The following is a 21,266-nucleotide window of genomic DNA, read 5'->3' on the forward strand; positions in this document are numbered from 1 at the left end:
AGAGAGAGAGAGAGAGGGGTGAAGGGAGGGAGAGAGGTATAAATATTAATATAACCTGCTGTGAATGGTTAGTGTTGTTTATGTGTACATGAATTCAGGGTTGAGCACTTGATATTGTACAAGCAGTTAGAAAGGCTTATCAATGGGGAAAGACTATTTTTCCTTCTCTAAGCATTATTAGTTGTCTATAGTTGTTTGTCCTAGGGTAGGGTCCCATGACATTTCCTCCTTCCTCATTGTAGGTTTTTTGGTGTTGTCTTTGTTCCAGTCTTATGTCAGCAGCCCTATAGTAGTGGTATCATAGATTGAAGCATCTCTGTCATTTCTAGGCAATACAATCCCGCAGCAAATATCTTGGTCCTCTGGCTCTTAAAATCTTTCTGCTATTTCCCCCATGTTCCTTACATCTTTTTTTTTTTATGATAACATTTTTAAATTTATTTTTAAGTAGAGATTCCCAAGGATCATTTTTGTTTTGACAACTAACATTTATTTCAGGATAGATGGCTGAGATGTTAAAGGCTAGACTCACAACCAAAAGACATAATGTCCCTAAGTCTTAGGTGTAGGAGTTATGTTTTAAATATAGCTAATGGGGCTAGGCACCCTATGATCAGTTTATTTTGATCAGTTGTAATTTTCTGTAATGGTCTCCACTTGTTGCAAGTAGAAGATTCTTTGGTGAGGACTGGGGAGCTATACTTATCTGTGGATACTGGTTTAGTAGTAGTAGGTTCTGTTGTTGACCATAGGATGTCCTCTTCTAAGATCCATAATCTCACTAGCGATGGGTAATTGGCTAGGTTTCTAATACCAGGCATGAGTTTCCTCTTGTCCTTAAATCTGGTTACAGTTGTTGATTACTGCCAAGATATTAATGCCACTGTTACAGTCTTAGGGATATCCCATACTGCTTATTGTGGTTCATAGGCTTCAAAGCTGGGTAAACATGTTGATTGCTTGCTTCTTTGGTAGCTTGGATAGCACTTTCCTAAACTATGAAAGCCAGTCCTCAGGGAGGAGACTCTCAGGTCAAACCCAGCTCAGATCTTCGAAGCCCTGTTTCCGAAGTCAAACCTGCATTTTTAAACTTATTATTATTTCTGCCACCACTTGTTCCATCCAAACAGTCTTTAACATTGTTCACAGTTTCTCTAAAGCTCCAATCAGAGCTTGTTACTTTGTCCTTTTCAGAATTCTGTATTGGTTCTCCATGGCCTTATACCACCTAGAATCTTGATCTACATGTGTGTAAGATCTTGTGAGGTGGTCTCAAAAATACCTGTTTACCCTAATATCATTTTATATTTCCATGAACTTTTATCTCTATCTTTATCCTAACCACTCTTCCCTAAACATATAGGCCTAGCTGGAACTGCTCTGAAGCAGCTGATCTAAATCGGACTTACAAGTTAGATAACTTATATTCTCCATTAATTCTCTGGTTCACAGGTAGCTGTGAGACCTTCTACTATGTCATTTTAACTTCTTGGACTTGGAGGATTTTTTTCTTAATGTATTTATATTCATAGTATTAATGACTATTTCAAAGATTTCCTAGCTAGGATTCATTCTGATGATAAATACACATATCATGCAATAACCAACTCTGGCATGCATATATGGCATTATTTTCTACCTACTTCTGTAAAGTAACAGAAATCTATCTTTAAAATGGCTTAAATAATGAAGTGAGTCAAGAGGTAAGGCTTCTCAGGGTTAGTTAGCTCAGTAGTGTCACCAGGGAAAACAGAGTTCCATCAACTTTCTCCCTTCTACTCTAGTTTTTCTTGGGTCCTTCCATACCTTATGGTCCCAAGAAGGCAGCTAGTGTCTTAATCACATGGAGATGTTGAAAGACAAAAAAATGGGAAAGTCTCTTTAAGTGAGCTCCCTTGAACACACCCTATGGCTAACTTAGTGATCCTTGGGAAATGGAATGAGCTAATCTTAAATTAGTTTAGCCCAGTCATGACTCACCCCCTTAAGCTAGATCTACTTCTGAAGAAACAGAAGCTAAGAAAAGGACAAAGAAGGACATGGAAATGAGTATGGCAGGGTATATTGCCTCAGAAATGATTCTAGTTTGTCATTGAATGGAGAGAAAAGAAGGTGGTAAGTAATAAAGCAGCGTAAACAGTGAAGTATGCTTTAGGTGGCATGAGATTCCAGTTGGGCATCATACAAATTTATAAGAGAACGGGTGGTTGGGAAAGTCTGAAGTTCTTGTTCTGATAGCATTTCATCCGAGGTTTAAAGTTTGTTTTGTGTCTAACTAGGTATGTAGTGGAACTGACGAAGACCCAGATGACAAAAATGCACCGTTTCGGCAGCGGCCCTTTTGCAAATATAAAGGACATACTGCTGATCTCCTTGATCTTTCATGGTCTAAAGTAAGAATTATTATTTGAATTAGGCATTAATCCATATGACTTTGACATTAGTATTTTTAAATGTCTTACTTGTATAATTGTCATCACACTAGTAAGTGTCAGCTGTCTACTTTGTGAAAGTTACTTACGAGCTGCTCGAAGTTCTAAAAGAGTAATTTTAAGTGTGGGCATTGCTTAACAAATTAGATCTATCTTTGTATTACTTGCTATTTGCTTTTTATATGCAGTGATTTTTCAGAAAGTAATGATGCATAACAAAATGAGTGTGACTTTACCTACAAAGATTAAGTCTGGTCTATCTTTAAGCTTGCTTTTAGGCTATCTTGCTACCTTTTTGCAATTGTTCCTGTTTCATTAACAATTTATTTTTTGAAGTATTTTCCCATAGATCAATATTATATCAAAAGTAAAGGGACAATTTTGTCAATGAATACCTTAATAGTTTTCTAAAAATGTAAGATGCTTCAAATTTTAAATAAGATGTTTAGAAACAAATCACCTTAGAATTTTTTCTTGATCCCTTAAACTTATATCAGTAATCAAAATCTAAAATATAGTTAAAATTTAAGAAAGAAAATAATATTTAAATAACTTGACTTGAGAAAAATGAACTTGTATTAACTAGGCATTAATAGCTGGGATACAAGTGGTACCCATATGTTTTAATTATATCAGAAAAACTTTATATAGCACAGAGATATTAATGGCATATTTTGGCATACTAAATTGATACACCTGAGCTCTCCTTGTTGGCTTGTTTGTTGCTTGTTTCATTGAGAATGAGTCTCTGTAGCTGAGGGTGGGCTGACATTCACTTTGTGACCCAGGTTGATGTCATACTCACTGTCGCCTTTCTGCCTCTGCCTCTACTTCTGTCTGCCACGTACTAGGATTATAGGTTTCCATCAACATTTCCTACTATGCATCAACTTGGAATCAGTCCATTTGTGAATTGCTCGCTCTCCTTAGATGTTCTGGGTGTTTTATATAACCTATCTGTCACAATATTTTTCTCTCTGTATCTTTCTATTTCTCTCTGGTAGTCTGATTTTTAAACCACATATCTTAGATAACCTTTAAGAACTGAGTTTGATGCCAAAAACTAACATAAAAAGAAAAAAAGCTAGGTGGAATGGCACATATTTATAATGCCTGCATTGGATGGAAAGAGACATGTAGACCCATGAGACTCTGGTAAGCCAACCAAGCGTGCTCAGAAAGTTCTAGACCAGTAAAAGTTTTAGTCTAATAAAATAACTAGCACTTGAGGAGCAACACCTATGATTGTCCTCTGACTTCCACATACATGAACAGACATGTGTATAAGCACATGCATGAACACAGTCAGGAAAAGAGACCCTTTTTTTGAAAAACTGTGAAGTTTTCCTCTCCCTCTCCCTCTCCCTCTCCCTCTCCCTCTCCCTCTCCGTTAAACACACCCAGTGATTGTACTCAAGCGGTCAGGCTAAAGAGCAATTGCCTTTGCCCTCTGAGCCATCTCCCAGGCCCAAGGACCTTTTTCATATAAATAAAGAGTTCTATGTCTAAAAGTTTTTATGTTTTAGTTGACACATGAAAATTATACATATTAATGAAGTCTACCATGATAATTCAAACTTGTATATATAATATGTAATGATAAAAATAATCAGGTAATTGACATCTACCTCCTTGGAGATTTACCATTTTGTATTTGGTACCTTCAGACTCCTCTTTTCTAGTACTTTAAATTACAGATTCCATCCTGTAATGTGGAATATTAAAACTTATTTCTCTTAACTAATTTCATTTTGGTACAAAACTAAACAGACTCAGGAGGGTGTGTGTGTGTGTGTGTGTGTGTGTGTGTGTGTGTGTGTGATAAAAAATAGTCAATGAAATGAGACCATCAACTCTAGAGAGTAAGACAGGACATAGGAGAGTTAGAGGGAAAGAACATGGGAGGGTTTGGAGAGAGAAAAGTAACAGGGGAAGTGATGTAATTTTATTTTAATTAAAATAAAATAATAAACTGAGACCCTATACACATCTGCCTGCTAGGTAGTTTGTATTCCATATTCACCTAAAACATATCTATTATTTACTTATCCACCTAGCTAAGAGCACAACTCTGGGTTCAGATACCTAGGATTCATATTCTATCTCCTTTGCTCCTTAAAGTTCTGGGATCTTTGGCCACCTTCCTTTTTATTATTATTATTATTATTATTATTATTATTATTAGATATTTTCTTTATTTGCATTTCAAATGTTATCTCCTTTCCTAGTTTCCCCTCCAAAATCCTCCATCCCCTGCCCCCACCCCCACTCCCCAACCCACCTACTCCCACTTCCTGGCCCTGGCATTCCCTTATACTGGGGCATAGAACCTTCACAGGACCAAGGGCCTCTCCTCCCATTGATGACCAACTAGGCCATCCTCTGCTACATATGCAGCTAGAGCTATGAGTCCCACCATGTGTTTTCTTTGATTAGTGGTTTAGTCCCAGGGAGCTCTGGGGGGTACTAGTTAGTTCATATTGTTGTTCCTCCTATGGGCCTGCAAAACCTTCAGATCCTTGAGTACTTTCTCTAGCTCCTTCATTGGGGACCCTGCCCTCAGTCCAATGGATGGCTGTGAGCATCCACTTCTGTATGTGTCAGGCACTGGAAGAGCCTCTCAGGAGACAGCTGTATCAGGCTCCTGTCATCAGGCTCTTGTTAGCATCCAAAAAAGTTTGGTGGTTGTATATGGGATGGATCCCCAGGTGGGGCAGTCATGGTCATTCCTCCAGTCTCTGCTTCACACTTTGTCTTTGTAACTCTGTCCATGGGTATTTTGTTCCCCCTCTAAGAAGGACTGAAGTATTCACACTTTGGTCTTCCTTCTCCTTGAGTTTTTTGTGCTTTCCGAATTGTATCTTGGGTATTCCAAGCTTCTGTGCTAGTATCCACTTATCACTGAGTACATACCATGTGTGTTCTTTTGTGACTGGGTTACCTCACTCAGGATGATATTTTCTAGTTCCATCCATTCGTCTATGAATTTCATGAAGTCGTTTTTAATAGCTATGTCGTACTCCATTGTATAAATATACCACATTTTCTGTATTCCATTCCTCTGTTGAGGGACATCTTGGTTCTTTCCAGTTCTGGCTATTATAAATAAGACTGCTATGAACATAGTGGAGCATGTGTCCTTATTACATGTTGGAGCATCTTCTGGGTATCTGCCCAGGAATGGTATTGCTGGATCTTCCGGCAGTACTATATCCAATTTTCTGAGGAACCTTTGGCTACCTTTCTTAACTATACCATACCTAACCTGCAAAATAGGCATAGCAAAAGTAGCATCTTTGTAGAGTTAGAAGGAAAGACTGAGTGAGTACAAAGCACTTACCTAGGGCTAGAGAGATGCCTCAGCAGTTAAGAGCATTTGCTGCTTTTGCAGAGGACCTGCATTCCCATCACCACATGGTGCCTCACAACCATTTGTTCTTACAGTTTCAGGGGATTCAACAGGCTCTTCTTGCCTCCATGGGTACCAGGTAGGCATGCAGTGCTCATACATTCATACCAGCAAAATATTCCTACACATAAAATAAATTATTTTTAAAATGCATCTACTTATCACACATTAAATGTTCAACTAACATTATCTGTGAGTAGGGCTGGTTTCCGACATCTGCATAGGACAGTTTACAGTTGCCTATGACTTTAGCTCCAAAGGGGTACCTCTTTTCTCCGCAGGCAAAAATACCCACAAGACACACACACACACACACACACACACACACACACACACACACACACACGCAGTTAAAAATAAAGAAATAAAAACATGATCTATGAATGTGGCAGGTACTGAGGACAGCAAGTTTAAGTATTTTACATGTGTTCTTTGTGTTCAGCTGTTCAATCAAAACATGTGAAGTTCCTAATATTCATCAAGGAGTTGAAAAAGAAGATTTATATGCATTAAGGAACATGCTGACTTGCATCTAGCTAAGGAGTGGGAAGGACAATTCGCAGTCTCATGTCTTCAGACCAGTATTCTCTATCCAATTCCCATGTCATAATAATAGTTCATCACCCTATAAGAGCTAGCACATAAAATTTCACAATGGATACATTGCAAAGATTTAAGAAATCATAAATTCTTCCTTTCCTGTACTCTTTACAAATTTTGTAAGTCACAAAAGTATATTTCGTATCAGTCTATATATTTGTCTTATGATTGGTGATAGTTTGTAAGCTGGGACTTCCTGATTCTTTATATTATGCATACTAGTCATAAAAATTAAATTTAAAAAAACCAAGAATATAATGCTTTGAAATTTTTGTGGATGTTATTCACATTAATATGTGTATGTGTGTTTGTGTGAGTGTGTGTGCACGTGCACACGCGCCATATGCTCTCCTAAATACATAAATACAGTCAGCTCAATATAATTTTACTTGTATGCTATGCTTTCTGTGCGTACTACTTGTTATTGGATAACTATTGTTATTGGTGTGCTTTTTCCTGGGAAAATCCTAACTTCTACTGTATTAATTACTTTCCTGTTGTTGTGAAGAAACACTATAACCAAGGAAAGTTAAAAAATAAAGCATTTAATTGTGGTCTTGCTTATAGTTTCAGAGAATGAGTTCAGGAATAGAGACAAGAGACTTGGGAATGGAATGAGCTTTTGAAACCTGATACTCCTCTCCTCAGTGACATAACTTTTTCAACAAAGCCACACCTCCTAATCCTTCCTAAACAATTTCACCAATTCTGGACCAAGAATTCAAATATTTGAACCTATAGGTTCCATTATTATTCAAGCCACCCAAGATTTGTAGATCATAGTTTCAAGAAGATTGTAAACCACTGAAGGATAGGATAGGGATCAAGACTTATTTTACTGTTATTTCTCTTCAGTGTCCATCAGAATCTGTTTGTAGTGAGCTTTCAAATTTCTAAGTACTTGTTTTAGGCAGCTAACACAGAATTACATCATACAGTAAAAGTTTCATTTAGTAATGGTTCTTTCATTGTACAGATGAGAGGTCTGACTTCCCTGATCCATCTAGGGATTATAAAACTAGTTATATACAGAACTTCAGTTTGAATATACTTTATGTGACTCGAAAGTTCAATGCTTAGTTTAAGAAATTATTTCAGGACTGGAGAAATGGCTCAGCAGTTAATAGCACTGGTGCTCTTCCCAAGGACCTAGATTCAATTCCTAGCACCCACATGATGCCTCACAAATATATGTTATAATTCCAGGGGATCCAGCACCCTCTTCTCACCTCTATAGGCACCACATATGCTTTTCATACACAGACATATATGCAGACAAAACACCCATTCACATAAAAAAATTAAAGAAATTAATTTCATTTAGTAAAAATGTATTGAACAAAAACTCTTGGCATAGTAAAATAGAATTGAACATGTCTTTAGCACTTTATACTTTAAGAATATAATCATCATATGCCCCAGTACAGCGGAATGACAGGGCCAGGAAGCGATAGTGGGTGGGTTGGGGAGCAGGGCAGGGGGAGGATATAGGCAACTTTCAGGATAGCATTTGAAATGTAAATGAGGAAAATATCTAATAATAAAAAAATAATATATTCATATTTCATATGCTTGAAGCAAGCACTGAATAAAGCCAAATTTTATTTTATTGAGCTTCTTTGGTTGGTTGGTTGACTTATTTGAGTGGTACCTCTGCTACTGAGCTATACACCTCTGCTCTAAAGAAGGGCAGTATTAAAGAGCATTGGGCCATAGGTTTAATGCCACTAATCAATGGGAAATTATGGTATAAATTTTATATGCTCATTAAAACTTTTCTGGAATGGGGTAATCTCTGAAAATAAAAATAATGATTATATTTCTCTCAGTGTCTAGTAAAATGCTTCCAAATTCTGTCCCTCTTTTTCTCCTCTTTATTTCCTGATAATGGCAGTCAAACCTAGAGCCTTACAAGTTTTTTACCACTGATCTATTAACCCTAACAACCAGATTATTATTTCTTTTACAAAGCAGAATCAAAACTTGTAACACAATGGTCTCAACCTTACAATGTTATACCCTTTGCATCACAGATGATAAGATTAAAATTATTAGGTACCATGTGTGGCTCCAAAACTCTATATTTTAATAATAAGGTATAATATGTGTTTAAAAAATAGGTATTTTAAGCGTGTTTTGTAAAATAGCTCATACAGTTACATAGCTAAATCACTATTTGCAATAAGTCTTTTTGGCTTTTTTATGATTTCGCAAATAGGGTCTCTTGTAGACAGGGTATCCTAAAACTTACTATGTAGCTAAGGATGCCTTTGAACTCCTGATTCTCCTGCCTCCACATCCCAAAGATTACAGCTATGAGCTGCCACACAGATAATGATTAAGTGTTCTTAATTAGTCTGTGCACATGACAAAGCATTTTAGTGCTTTTCTGTACTCTGCAAAACATGGTTCGAGCCTAGAGTCAGACCACCTGCTCTTGAACCCTAGCTCTACCACTGACAGGCTGTGTAATCTTATTTAAATGTTCTAAGCCTCAATATTATCATTTGTCAAAAAGGAAGATAATAGTATGTTTACTTCACAGAATTGTGTATAGTGCTAAGAACAAAACCTTTAGCAAATTGTATATACTCAATAAGTGTTACTACAACCTTGATTTGTCATGTTTAGAAAAAAATTCTAGAGTCCCTTTGACTTTCCTCATTCAGTGTAATATATAGTTCTCCCTTTAAATATTTGAGGTTTAGAAGTTATTGAGACTTTGCTAACCAGAAGCTTTGATGGGTAGATGTTTGGTTTCAGGATGATTGGGCAAATACAATTCCTAAATCAGTTATGCTAACTCTTCTAGCTCAGAAAGCTCTGTGATGTATTCTGGGAAATTTGATATTTCCTATTCTCTAACTTTCTTGCCTAGAATCTGACAGGAGCACAATAACTTTTTATTTCTATGCTGTATCACAGAGTAATCTTTTAGAAGATATTAGGATCCATAGAATTCACCAGTGTTTTAACTGTAAAAAATAACTAAACTTAAATAATCAAGTTAATATCATACATTCATGGTTAAGCTTAAATATATACAGGTTATATACCTAAGATACTTCTTAATCCTCTGCTAGTGCCTGACATTTTCTATCATACATTGTAAGATTCATAGTATGCAGCAAGTAATGCTAAAGTGTCTTAGAGTCAGTGAAATAAATAAGATAATAATTTGAAAAAATGATTATTTCAAATGAATTGAAATAGCCATGTTCTTTTTGAGACTTCATATCACAATAACATATATAAAACTGAAAACTGCAAAATAATTTTAAGCCTAGTTCAATTTTATTGTGTGAGTCATGTTTTCTTTTATTATTATTATTATTATTATTATTAGGCATTTTCTTCATTTACATTTCCAATGCTATCCCAAAAGTCCCCCATACCCTCCCCCACCCACTCCCACTTCTTGGCCCTGGCGTTCCCCTGTACTGTGGCATATAAAGTTTGTAAGACCAATGGGCCTCTCTTTCCACTGATGGCCGACTAGGCCATCTTCTGATTCATATGCAGGTAGAGACACGAGCTCCGGGGGATACTGGTTAGTTCATATTGTTGTTCCATCTATATGTTTTCATATATACAGTAATAAAGTAACTGATATCATTTTCTCCATAGAACTACTTTCTGCTCTCTTCTTCTATGGATAAAACAGTCAGGTTATGGCACATTTCTAGAAGAGAATGCCTTTGCTGTTTTCAACATATAGATTTTGTCACTGCCATCGCTTTCCATCCAAGAGTAAGTAACCAGTTATCCACTCTTTGTTATGCTAAAAGGGAGACGAAGGAACTTGATTTCTGTGAAGAACAGTTGAAACTATAGGATAAAAAAAAGAACTTTAGTAGCCACATAATTAAGAACAACTTAAATTAGTATTCCATTTTTCTTTAAAAATGGGAAAAAGGACTGGATGTTGTAGCACAAGCATTTATTCTCTGTACTCAGGAGGCTGAGGCATGTGGCTCTCTGAGTGTGAAGCCAGCCTAGTCAATATAGGAAGTTTAAAAGATCCAGGACTACCTTGAGAAAGCCTGTTTCAAAATATGGGAAAGGGGCTGAGAGTGTAGCTTAGGAGAATAATTACTTAACAAAAAGGAAGTCTTGGGTTCAATTGTAAGAATTACAAAAACTGGTTTTGGTAACATATGGCTGTATTCACAGTTCTAGGAAGGTAGTAATTAAAGAATCGGAAGTTTAAGGTCACTCTTGACAACAAAATGAATTTGAGGCCAGTATAGGGTATAGAAGACCCTGTCAACCCACCATTCAGTGATTGAACAAGAAATATTCTCATAATTTGCATTACATGTGTAGGATTATGCTGTAAATGTAGTAAAAAGTTATCCCAAATCCTTAATAACACATGAAATATAAATAAATCATACTACTAAAGGTGAGAGATATTGGAGAGAGGAAAATAGCAGCTAAATATGGTACTGCATGCCTATAATCTCAGCTCTCTTGAAACTAAGTCAGAAGGCTCACTAGTTTGAGGATAGGCTGGACTGCAAGGCAAGACATGGTCTCTAAAAGGAGGAAGTGGTAGGTGTAAGAGAGTAAAGGTGCATACATAGGTAAGAACTGGGGAAAGGAAAGGTTGAGGAAGGAGAGTCCAAAAGACTGAAATGAGTAAAAACCAAATTTCACTATATGGTATCCCAAATTAATCATACTTTGTTAGTATGATTATTTTGTGCATATGTGTATGTATGTTTGGTTGTATGCATATATATGCACATGGAGGTATATTTGCAATGTGTTTACTTGTGGAAGCTATAATCAACATTGGGTTATCTTCCTCTATCATACTCTAGCTTATTTTTAATAACTAATGAAAGTTTTATAATTTTATGTATATGGGAATTTTGCATGTATATCTGTGTACCATATGTGTGCCTGATAATGTCCAAAGCCAGAGAGGGTGTCAGGTCCTTTGGATCTGGAGTTATAGATGCTAGTGATCCATGATGTGTATGCTGATAATTAAATCTTTGTCCTCTGATAGAGCTGCCAGTGGTCCTAACTGCTGCCAGGTCTCTAAGCTTTCTACCTTATTTTTTGTGAGTCTTGCTCACTGAACCTGGACGTCACTCTTCTGGCTAGACTTGCTAGCCAGCAAGCTCTCCAAAATCCCCTTGTTTTGTCCACTGGCCCAGAACTCGGTTACAGATTTGAGCTGCCACACCCAGTATTTATATAGGTCCTGGGGATCAGAACTCAGGTCCTCCTGCTTTGGTAGCAAGCATTTTACCCAAACAAGCCATCTCCCCAGCTTCTTAGTAACCTTAATCTTATTGTTTGTTTATTGTTTTCTTTGAGATCAGGACTCTATTGCTCTGGCTCACATCAAAATCTTGGTTTCAAGTGATCATCTCGCCTCAGCCTTTTGGGTAGTTAAGGCAGCATACATGTGTTGCTGATCCTAACTCACACTGTTGATCCTTTTTATTCATTCTTCAATCCTGTAGTATCTACCCTTCGAAACAAAGTACTTCACTGGGTTTGATAATACTTGCTTGGAATTCCAGCAATCATTAGGTTGAGGCAGCATGATTATGAATATGAGGCCTGACTGGTCTACGTTGCAAGTTTCAGACTAATATGGACTATATAATGAAACTTGGTCTTGAAGCAAATAAAACAAACAGCAATTAATTTAATTTCATCAAAAGGTGAAAATACACGAAATTATAGATCTCTTATACCTTTATGGTATAGAGCCATAAATGTTTAAATCTCAGTTAGTTTTGTTTTTCTGCAAATGGATGCACAAGGAAAAATATTCATTGATGCCACCATTACTGCCAGATTAAAATAAGTGGAGGACTTGAGCTGGGTCTAAATTGACTTTCTCTCTCATAGTCTGATGAATGACTACCTTTCCAGTCAGATTGTCCATCCCTGTGTGTTTAATACCCATTATCTTTTTTAGTGCAACATTCAGTCATTTATGCATTCCTTTTTTTCTTCCCTCAAATTAGGAGAAATATCTAACTTTTCCCCTCAATATTGTAGCTATCCCCTGTCAAGCCTATATAATATAGGTAGTAATAATTCTAAGCTCTTAAAAGACTTAAGAAGACTTAATAATTAAAATGTATAATCTGTGTTTGTACCTTATTAGTTTTGACCATCAAGCTAGTAGACTGTTCTTTCTAAATAGGGTGTTTATCCTTTCCGTTAAAGATAAAGAAGGATGGAACTTAGTCATAGCACTAACTGACAGAAATCTCTCCACCCACTGAAGTAGCAGTAGAGAAAGGAAACACTAGCTTGTAATAGTCTTCTATATAGTATATTATTGAGGTCTCTGTCCAGTCAATTATTTTTTATAATTTTCTTTGAAAACCTAAAACTATAGTTCAAAAACCTCCACTGGTGTGAGGAGGTTTTTCCAGGGACTGGGGAAGGAGAGAGCCATGTCAACATTTACTAGATAATGTGATTCTACTACAGTACAGTATTACCTGGAAAGAAAGTAACAAAGTTGTAAAGAAACTAAAAGAAAAAAAAAACTGAATTACTTAAATTGATAGGTAGATTGGAGACACAAGCTGATATTTAAATAAAATTTAAAATCTGAAGTCCAAAATAAAATACTTTTCACTTATTCATCTTTTCTCATAGTTGCTAAGTATAATTTACTAAACCATAGCATCAAAATTGTCCATCACATAATATATATTATCAATAAAAGGCTTCAGTACTGATTGAAAAAAATTTCTTATATGAAGAAAGAATCCTGATTTTTAACATGTAATCCTTGTGTTTATGTGAGTGGTGGCTATAATATGTATGTGTACCCTCTCACCTTAGTTTTTGAGACTAGGTTTCTCACTGAACCTGCAGCTCAGCAATTTTGCTAGACTGGTTGGCCAGGTTGTTTTAGGGATCTTGCTATCTCTGCCACAGTATTAAAGTTACACATGTGTGCCATTATCATATACGTGGGTGCTGGGGATCCAAAGTCAAGTCCTCACACTTTACCAACTGAGTTCTCCCCCCATCCCCTACTATGCATCCATCACATTACCAACTGAGTGTTAAAACTAATTTAATTAAATTTAATTAAACTTAATTTAATTAAGTTTAATTAGTTAAGACTAATTGATCACGTTAACCCAGCTGACTGTTAAGACTAGTTTACTCTGCAGAGGATTTTTCAACCTTGACTCTATTGACAGTCATTGCTGTTGGATGAGCAATCAATGTTATGTCTGTATATTGGAGCACTTCTATTTACATGGTAGAATCCTTCTGTAAACCAGACTATGGCAATCAAGAAACTCTGCTGACTTTGCAGTATGCCCAGCATGGGAGCAGTTCCTCAAGACACAGAGCTCTTGGTCTGCAATTCAGTGTCAGAGTTCCTAAAAAGCAGGTTCAGTACACTGTGACTGGTGTTAGCCTTGTATCCCTGTGTTACACATGCCATGGAAACAAAAGCATACCCCTAAAAAGTTTAGGGTATTAAGGAAAGTTAAGGAAGGAAATTAAAAAGTTGCCACCCACTCTATCTCCCTTTTAGAGATTCAAAATACAGATCAACTGAGAATCCTGTTTTTAAGTTTTTACACTCCAAATTTTCTTAAACTTAATTTATTATAGACATTATTTCATGTGATGCTTAATAAAACAATTATATTAACATTTGTATCTTGGAAAATCAGTTTGAAAATATGATGAAATAGTTTAATGTCTATTTTTCTAACATGAAAGCTGGCATGTGTAATTGTTGTAATTTTTAGTACACAAAATGATGCTAGCTGAAAGACTAAAATGTTGTGGCTGCATGCAAATGTATCTTACTGAGAGAGCTCACTTTCATGTGTGAGGCCATGACTTGACTCCCTGGTATGCAGCCTTCAAAATGAAAAGAAAATAACAGCAACAAAGACTTTTCGAATAAGATTTCCTTGTAGAACATTGGTTTTAATCACTTGGTGTGTTAATTAGCTAAATTTTCCCTGATGTGACAATAAAAGCATTTTCTTACCACCTTTTAGGATGACAGATATTTTCTCAGTGGATCGTTGGATGGAAAACTCCGCCTATGGAACATACCTGACAAAAAGGTGGCTTTATGGAATGAAGTTGATGGTCAGACAAAGTTGATCACAGCTGCCAATTTTTGTCAGAATGGCAAATATGCAGTAATTGGGACATATGATGGTAGATGTATTTTCTATGATACAGAGGTAAGACCCTTTTGGTTTTATAAAAGTTATTTATATCCTATTTATACCATCTGGAGACTTTAATTGCTTTATCTGTAAAATCGGGCAAAAATGCTAATATCTGAGACTCAGAACAAATGATCTTTGAGGTTTCTTCTAATTCTGGTATTTTTAATTTATTATTTTGCTTTAGCATTTGAAATACCATACACAAATACATGTACGATCTACTAGAGGACGCAACAAGGTTGGAAGAAAAATTACTGGCATTGANCCTTTACCTGGAGAAAATAAGGTACCATATAGTATTCCAAACCATCTCTCTCCACACTGGTATGGATTTTTGAAAGTTAGTTTTAAAACTGGGAAGAAAATGGGGGTAATATTGCTGTTTGTAGTTCTGATATTTACTTGATTTGTGTATAACACCCTTTTGGTGTTATGGCTTAATTTATATTAAAAAGTGATATTTTTAACTTTGCTTTTGGTTTACTTTTAGATACTGGTAACCTCAAATGACTCCAGAATCAGACTGTATGATCTGAGAGACCTATCACTGTCCATGAAGTATAAGGGTTATGTCAATAGCAGCAGCCAGATCAAAGCGAGTTTCAGGTAAATTGGCACTGAGAAATTCCCAAAAGTATGCTACTCCTCATTTTTTATTATATGAGGTTCTTAAGTCTTTACATTTTTATAACTGGTATCACACAATATCTTCATCATACATTGCTTACTTTGTCTACCTGGTAGGTGAGAAAACTCCCTGTTTTACAAATAAAGAACATTAAATAACACAAAACACAGAACATTAAATAATTGACCTAGAATCATAGTTGTGAGAGACATGCTTAGAAGATTTTTACCTCCAGAATGTTTGCTTTTGAACTTTTGTGCAAACCTTTAAGAGACATGCCACCCCACAACCACTACCACACATATTGTCTTGATCCCTTTGGTGTAGGAGCTAAGAAAACATTTTTTTTTTCAAAAACAATTTTTATTAGATATTTTCTTCATTTACATTTCCTTTTTTTAATTTATTTTTTTTATTAGGTACTTTCTTCATTCACATCTCCAGTGCTATCCCAAAAGTCCCCCCCACCCTCCCCACCATTCCCCCATCCACCCACTCCCACTTCTTGGCTCCAGCGTTGCCCTGTACTGAGGCATATAAAGTTCGCACTACCAATGGGCCTCTCTTTCCACTGATGGCCCACCAGGCCATCTTCTGATTCATATGCAGCTAGAGACACGAGCTCCGGGGGTACTGGTTAGTTCATATTGTTGTTCCACCATGTCATTACACCTTTGCTTATCATTATTTGAACTCTTAATTTGGGATCTAAATTCTCCCAAAGTAGGATTAGATGCCTAGCTTTTCTTCTTTCTAATCCTTCTTTCAACTCTTCTCAAAAATTCATTATTTTCTTCTTGAAGTACCCAGTAATTACTCAGCCATTCAACTGGCTTTTTTCGGCTATCCTTTAAGTCACTAGTTCTAGAATGGATTAACCAACATCACAGTTGCCAGGGCTTTGATGAAAATTCTAAGGCTAATAGAGCCTTGGTTAGCATGATAAGGCTCTAGGTTGGGTCTTCAGCATTAAAAATCTCCAAAATGTAAACAATAGGTAACACCCCTATTTCTGAAAAGATTATCCTGGTTATCTCCAGAGAGAGTATATTCATTATAACAGTGTTCTAACAAATGTATAGCAGTAAGCAAACATCAAAACAGCCTGGCTGTGTATCAAAGCAAATTCAGAATCCAGAATAAGGATTTAATTCTCAACAATCTTACTCAGGTGTTACTGTAGATGTCTTAAATTAGCACTGATAGAAGGAAACCTTGATTTTTTTTTTCTGTTTATTTTTTGACCTGTCCTGCTCACATACAGCCATGACTTTACTTACCTCGTTAGCGGTTCAGAAGATAAATATGTTTATATCTGGAGTACTTACCATGACCTAAGCAAGTTTACTTCAGTCAGGAGAGATCGTAATGACTTCTGGGAAGGTATTAAAGGTAAGCAAATGCAGTTTACATATATATGTGCCTTATTATAAAGGAGTAGAGATTTGTTGAGATCTCATTATGCCGGAAACATAGATGGACATATTTATGTCTTTCTAATAGTCAGAATTTATAGATTCACAAAAATTCATAAGTTAGGACAGTTTGTTGGCTGCAGTTTCCCAAGAAGTCCCAGTTTTCCTTTGATAGCAGGTGGCTGGCCAACACAGTTTCTTCTATCCCAAGTTTTAAGAATCATTACATGTGTGGGAGTAGTGTGATGCTGTGCAAGTGTGGAGGCCAGAGGACAACTGTGTGGAGTCAGTGCTCTCCTTCCTCCTTTAAATTGGTTTCAGGGATCAAACTTAGGTTGCTAGGCTTGGGTAACAAGAACCTTTACCATCTGGGCCATCTCACTGATTCTTTTGTTCCAATGTTAATTACTAATATTGAGTTTCAAATCATACACTATACATGAAACAGTAATTAGTAGCTTATAAGCAGCTACTAAAAGGTTAAAGAGGTCACAGAATTCAAAGAGGCCTCGCTGGGGCAGAAGTAGATAGATGCAAAGAGTCACTGGGGCTGTTAGATAAGACATTAAGGAACACAGCAGAAGAGCTCCTGGAGCTTGAGGAGAGCAAAGCCATAGCCAAGCTGTGAAAGTGCAGGATGAAGAAACAGCTAATAGGCAGTTCAAGCGGGACACTTCAAGCAGAGGGGACTAAGCTCTGCTGAAGCTTATGGGATATAGAGAGTTCTCTGTTTTTGACATAAACCACATGGTCAGGTTGCAGTTCCCTTATCATTAAAATGATAGGTCCTGTCTTTTTATAGGGACCAGATAACCGTATCCCACCTTTTGATGTATTCACAAAATTCTGAGGCCTGTTTTTATTTTTTTCCTGATATAGTTTTAATAAGCCATTGTCATCATATGTTGAAGTTTATAGGTGCTATTCTTGTAGGTTTAATAATAAGGAGCCAAATGCTGATTGGTAATACGCAGCCACCCAGAACAAGACAGGGAAAATCTTAGAGCAAGGCACAGCCTGATCTTCACAGATATATTGGAAGTTTAGCGATTATAACTGGTTGTGTTTTGTTTCTGTTTTATTTTCCTATACCGAGGAAAAATTGATCCTGACCTAAAATTTGAAAAGTTATGGAAGAGTAGAATCTATGAGATAGTTTTTTTAGGAAATATTTCTGAGTTTAAAATTAGACTTATATATTTAAAAAGATCTTTTTAATAGTCTCATTTTTTGTCTTTATGCTTAGTATAAAATTTCTCAGTTATCTTGAAATAAATTTTTCCCAGCACATAATGCAGTTGTTACGTCAGCCATCTTTGCTCCAAACCCAAGTTTGATGCTATCCTTGGATGTGCAATCTGAAAAATTAGAAGGGATTGATAAATATGAAGATGCTGAAGTTTTGGATAGCACATCTACTGGTAGGTGCCAGTTTTATTTGTTTATTTTGTTTGTTCTGTTTTTTCCCTACCTACCTATGGTAAGATTTTCATGCATGTAAAAAATATTCCTTGTGTACAACATACTAATGGGTTGTTAGATACCCATTTCTGAACATTCTAGTGACATATTTCTTATAAGTTTTATACATTTTAATTCATCTAGGAGTTTTGGAAAATTGAAAATTCATTATTTCTACAGACAGCATTCTTTAAAGAGAGAATGATTGCTTAGCCAGTAAAGGCCCCTGCTACCATGCCTAAAGCCTGAGTTTGATCCCCAGGACCCATATGGTAGAAGGAAATACAACTTTCTACAACTTTTCAGTGAAAATTTAAATTCTTTTATTCCTAAGTAATCAGTGCTTCTTACATCTACAGTTTTTACTCTCTATATAATCAAGTTAGTTAACATGGAATTTGTTTGTCAAATGCTTCTACACAGCTGACAAATGTAAGCATTTTGGCCATGTATTGTAGCTACATAGATCTTCAATACAGACCATAAGGCAGAGGACTGTCAGCATTCACAGAGCAAATGTATGTACTCATTTCACATCAGTTTCAGTGCCTGTGGTAAAGCCAGCATTATCAATCACTTAGAAACCAAAAACAGATTGCCAGCTGGTAACATTCTCCAACCTAAGATTGAAATGCATAACTTAGAGGCCTATACTACTTTGAGTAACTTAGATATTAAGGGTCCAAAGACCTGTAAGATTCCTAAGACAGGAAAAGAACATCTAAGAAGAAGTTAAGTGCAAATGTGCTTTAATAAGGAAGAAAGGTACCATAGGATATAAGAATTCTTTTTTTTTTTTTAAAGATTTATTTATTTATTATATGTAAGTACACTGTAGCTGTCTTCAGACACACCAGAAGAGGGAGTCAGATCTTGTTAAGGATGGTTGTGAGCCACCATGTGGTTGCTGGGATTTGAACTAAGGACCTTTTGAAGAGCAGTCGGGTGCTCTTACCTGCTGAGCCATCTCACCAGCCCCAAGAATTCTTAAAAAATTAATATAAACAAACAAAAACAGATGGTTGTGAGAGGATCCAACCCCCCAAAGGTAGAAACAGACTTATAAGAATGTATAATTTCGGCAACAGTCTTCCTGGTCCTTTAAAATCAACTATTAATATGCTTTTTCTGTGCTTTTCAGGTATTGTGAAGACAGATAACACAGAAGTTCTTCTTTCCGCTGATTTTACTGGAGCAATCAAAGTGTTTATTAACAAAAGGAAAACTGTATCTTAATTTGAAATTATATTTAAAATAAACATATCAGTAAGTTTATGTATCAGAAATGAGAAAAGTATTATAGTGTTTCAGGCTAACATCCCTTTTTAGCTTTTATTGAAAGTTGTTCAAAAATAATATATATTTTTTGAGAGGCAGTGTTAGTGATCTAGGAACTCCTAGACTGATAGACTAGAAAAGAATGTGGTTAGATTAACATTGCCAAGCATAGAGTTTATGTTTTGTTATGTTTATGTTTTGTTATATAATTATAAACATGCACAGGTTTCTGCATGAAAAGATATTAATATATTAACCACATGTGCGTGCTTTTGGTTACATGCACTAAATCTAACAAAGTTAAATTATTTTGGTGGCTCTTTTGGCCTCCTACTGGGTGAGGTGGTCTTGTTTCTAGTTCTAAAAAATTTTTTTGCACAAAATTTCGTTTTTAAGAAATGTATCTTTTGACTGAATTATTGTTTTGAAAATGTTATATAGGTTTTCAATAGGTCAATAACCATGTATAAATGGTTTTTTATAAATTTCTCAATTTGGGGACAAGATTTTTTTTGTGATCTAAATTGTGGACTTATTCTTTACTTTGTAAGTGTATATATATATAATTTTTTTCTTTGCCACACTGGAGCACAATGTTTCTATGTAAAGAATTCTTTTCTTTATCCATGAGCACCGGGCTTTGCTCACTTAAAAATAAGCCACATTAAGGAGTGAGTCTTCTTTTTTACAATAATGTAAAAATGAACTGTTTACATTTTTTTAAAGCATTGTAGTTTTTAAAAAAAATTAAGCTGTTTTGTTTTGTGTTGTTGAATTTGAAAGGCTTTGTAAATACCAATATAATGTACCAATGAAATAACATCTGGGACAATGGAACCCTGGTAATGTTGTTGATGGTTTGCATATGTTTCTGAAACTGAAATATGTATCATTAAAGTTGGTCATCAACACTTGTTAAAGGTGAATTATTTTCAGATGACATTATTAAATCAAAAGATGCAAGAAAAATAACTTACTGTCTTAATTTGACTTTAAACAGATATAAAATCTCTACGTTATGATGCATTAGATCTGCTTCTGGGTTTAATTCTATAGTGAGTAGTACTGTCATCTATGCTCACGTTCTGCGTTTCACTCCAGGATGTGAGGACCTTAGGAGTCACCATCATATTCCTAGTTAGGCTGTCATGGCCTTGATCTTAACCATTCTTGGCTTTCTACTTGATTGCTTGTTATCTCTCTTGGATTTCCCCTGCATTGCTTTCTTTCTTTAGACAGTGCTCTCTTCTCCCCTCCTTGTCCTTGCCCACCTCTCCTTTCCATCTCTGCCTCCCCTTTCTTTCATGTCTCTTGGATCTCTCACTCTCCTGTACTCTATATGGTATACTGAACTGTCATGTCAGTCTTTCTAACTCATCGTAGAGTTTTAGTCTTAAGGTTTGTGTGATAGATCCAGTTCAATTTTTTAAATTTGATCTCTTCAACTCTGAAACTCTGAGGCAGCTTAGTGCTGACTTTGCTTGTTTGTTTGTTTGTTTGTTTGTTTGTTTTGAGATAAGGACTGTCTGTTTACTCATTATCCTGGAGCTCTCTAGAGTAGTAGAGCAGGTTGGCTTCAAACTTAGAGTTCCTCCTGCCTCTGCCTCATAATTGCTGGGATTAAAGGTGTGCACCATTGCACCTGGCTTTGCCTGACTTATTTCAGAGTACTTCTATCTTGGTGGGTATTTCAACTGCAGATAATCAAGGTATTGACATAGTAATGTTTGCTGATAACTGTTATATAGTTGCTTACAAAAGAGGCTCAGCTAGTTACTTAAAAATAACTGATATTGTTGTCACTATGTAAATACACTGAAATTAGAAATGAGAAAATATGTTTGC

General features: G+C 36.0%; 1 protein-coding gene across 3 annotated transcripts in view; it reads left to right on the forward strand.

Annotated features, from left to right (window-relative positions):
• Wdr44 (WD repeat domain 44) overlaps positions 1-20,393 on the forward strand; it is a 112,118-nt gene extending 91,725 nt beyond the window's left edge. For 2 of the 3 annotated variants that reach the window (XM_021152997.2, XM_021152999.1), the window contains 8 exons: positions 2,280-2,393; positions 10,069-10,191; positions 14,460-14,651; positions 14,824-14,925; positions 15,130-15,245; positions 16,532-16,659; positions 17,969-18,103; positions 19,285-20,393. In XM_021152997.2, coding sequence (XP_021008656.1) covers positions 2,280-2,393; positions 10,069-10,191; positions 14,460-14,651; positions 14,824-14,925; positions 15,130-15,245; positions 16,532-16,659; positions 17,969-18,103; positions 19,285-19,379 — 1,005 coding nt within the window. In that variant the 3' untranslated portion in view covers positions 19,380-20,393. The remainder of the gene's footprint in view (positions 1-2,279; positions 2,394-10,068; positions 10,192-14,459; positions 14,652-14,823; positions 14,926-15,129; positions 15,246-16,531; positions 16,660-17,968; positions 18,104-19,284) is intronic. The other variant, XM_029473407.1, reaches the window with a different exon arrangement.
• Positions 20,394-21,266: the final 873 nt, after the last annotated feature.

Source organism: Mus caroli, chromosome X (assembly GCF_900094665.2).
Source record: "Mus caroli chromosome X, CAROLI_EIJ_v1.1, whole genome shotgun sequence".
Lineage (NCBI taxonomy): Eukaryota > Metazoa > Chordata > Mammalia > Rodentia > Muridae > Mus > Mus caroli.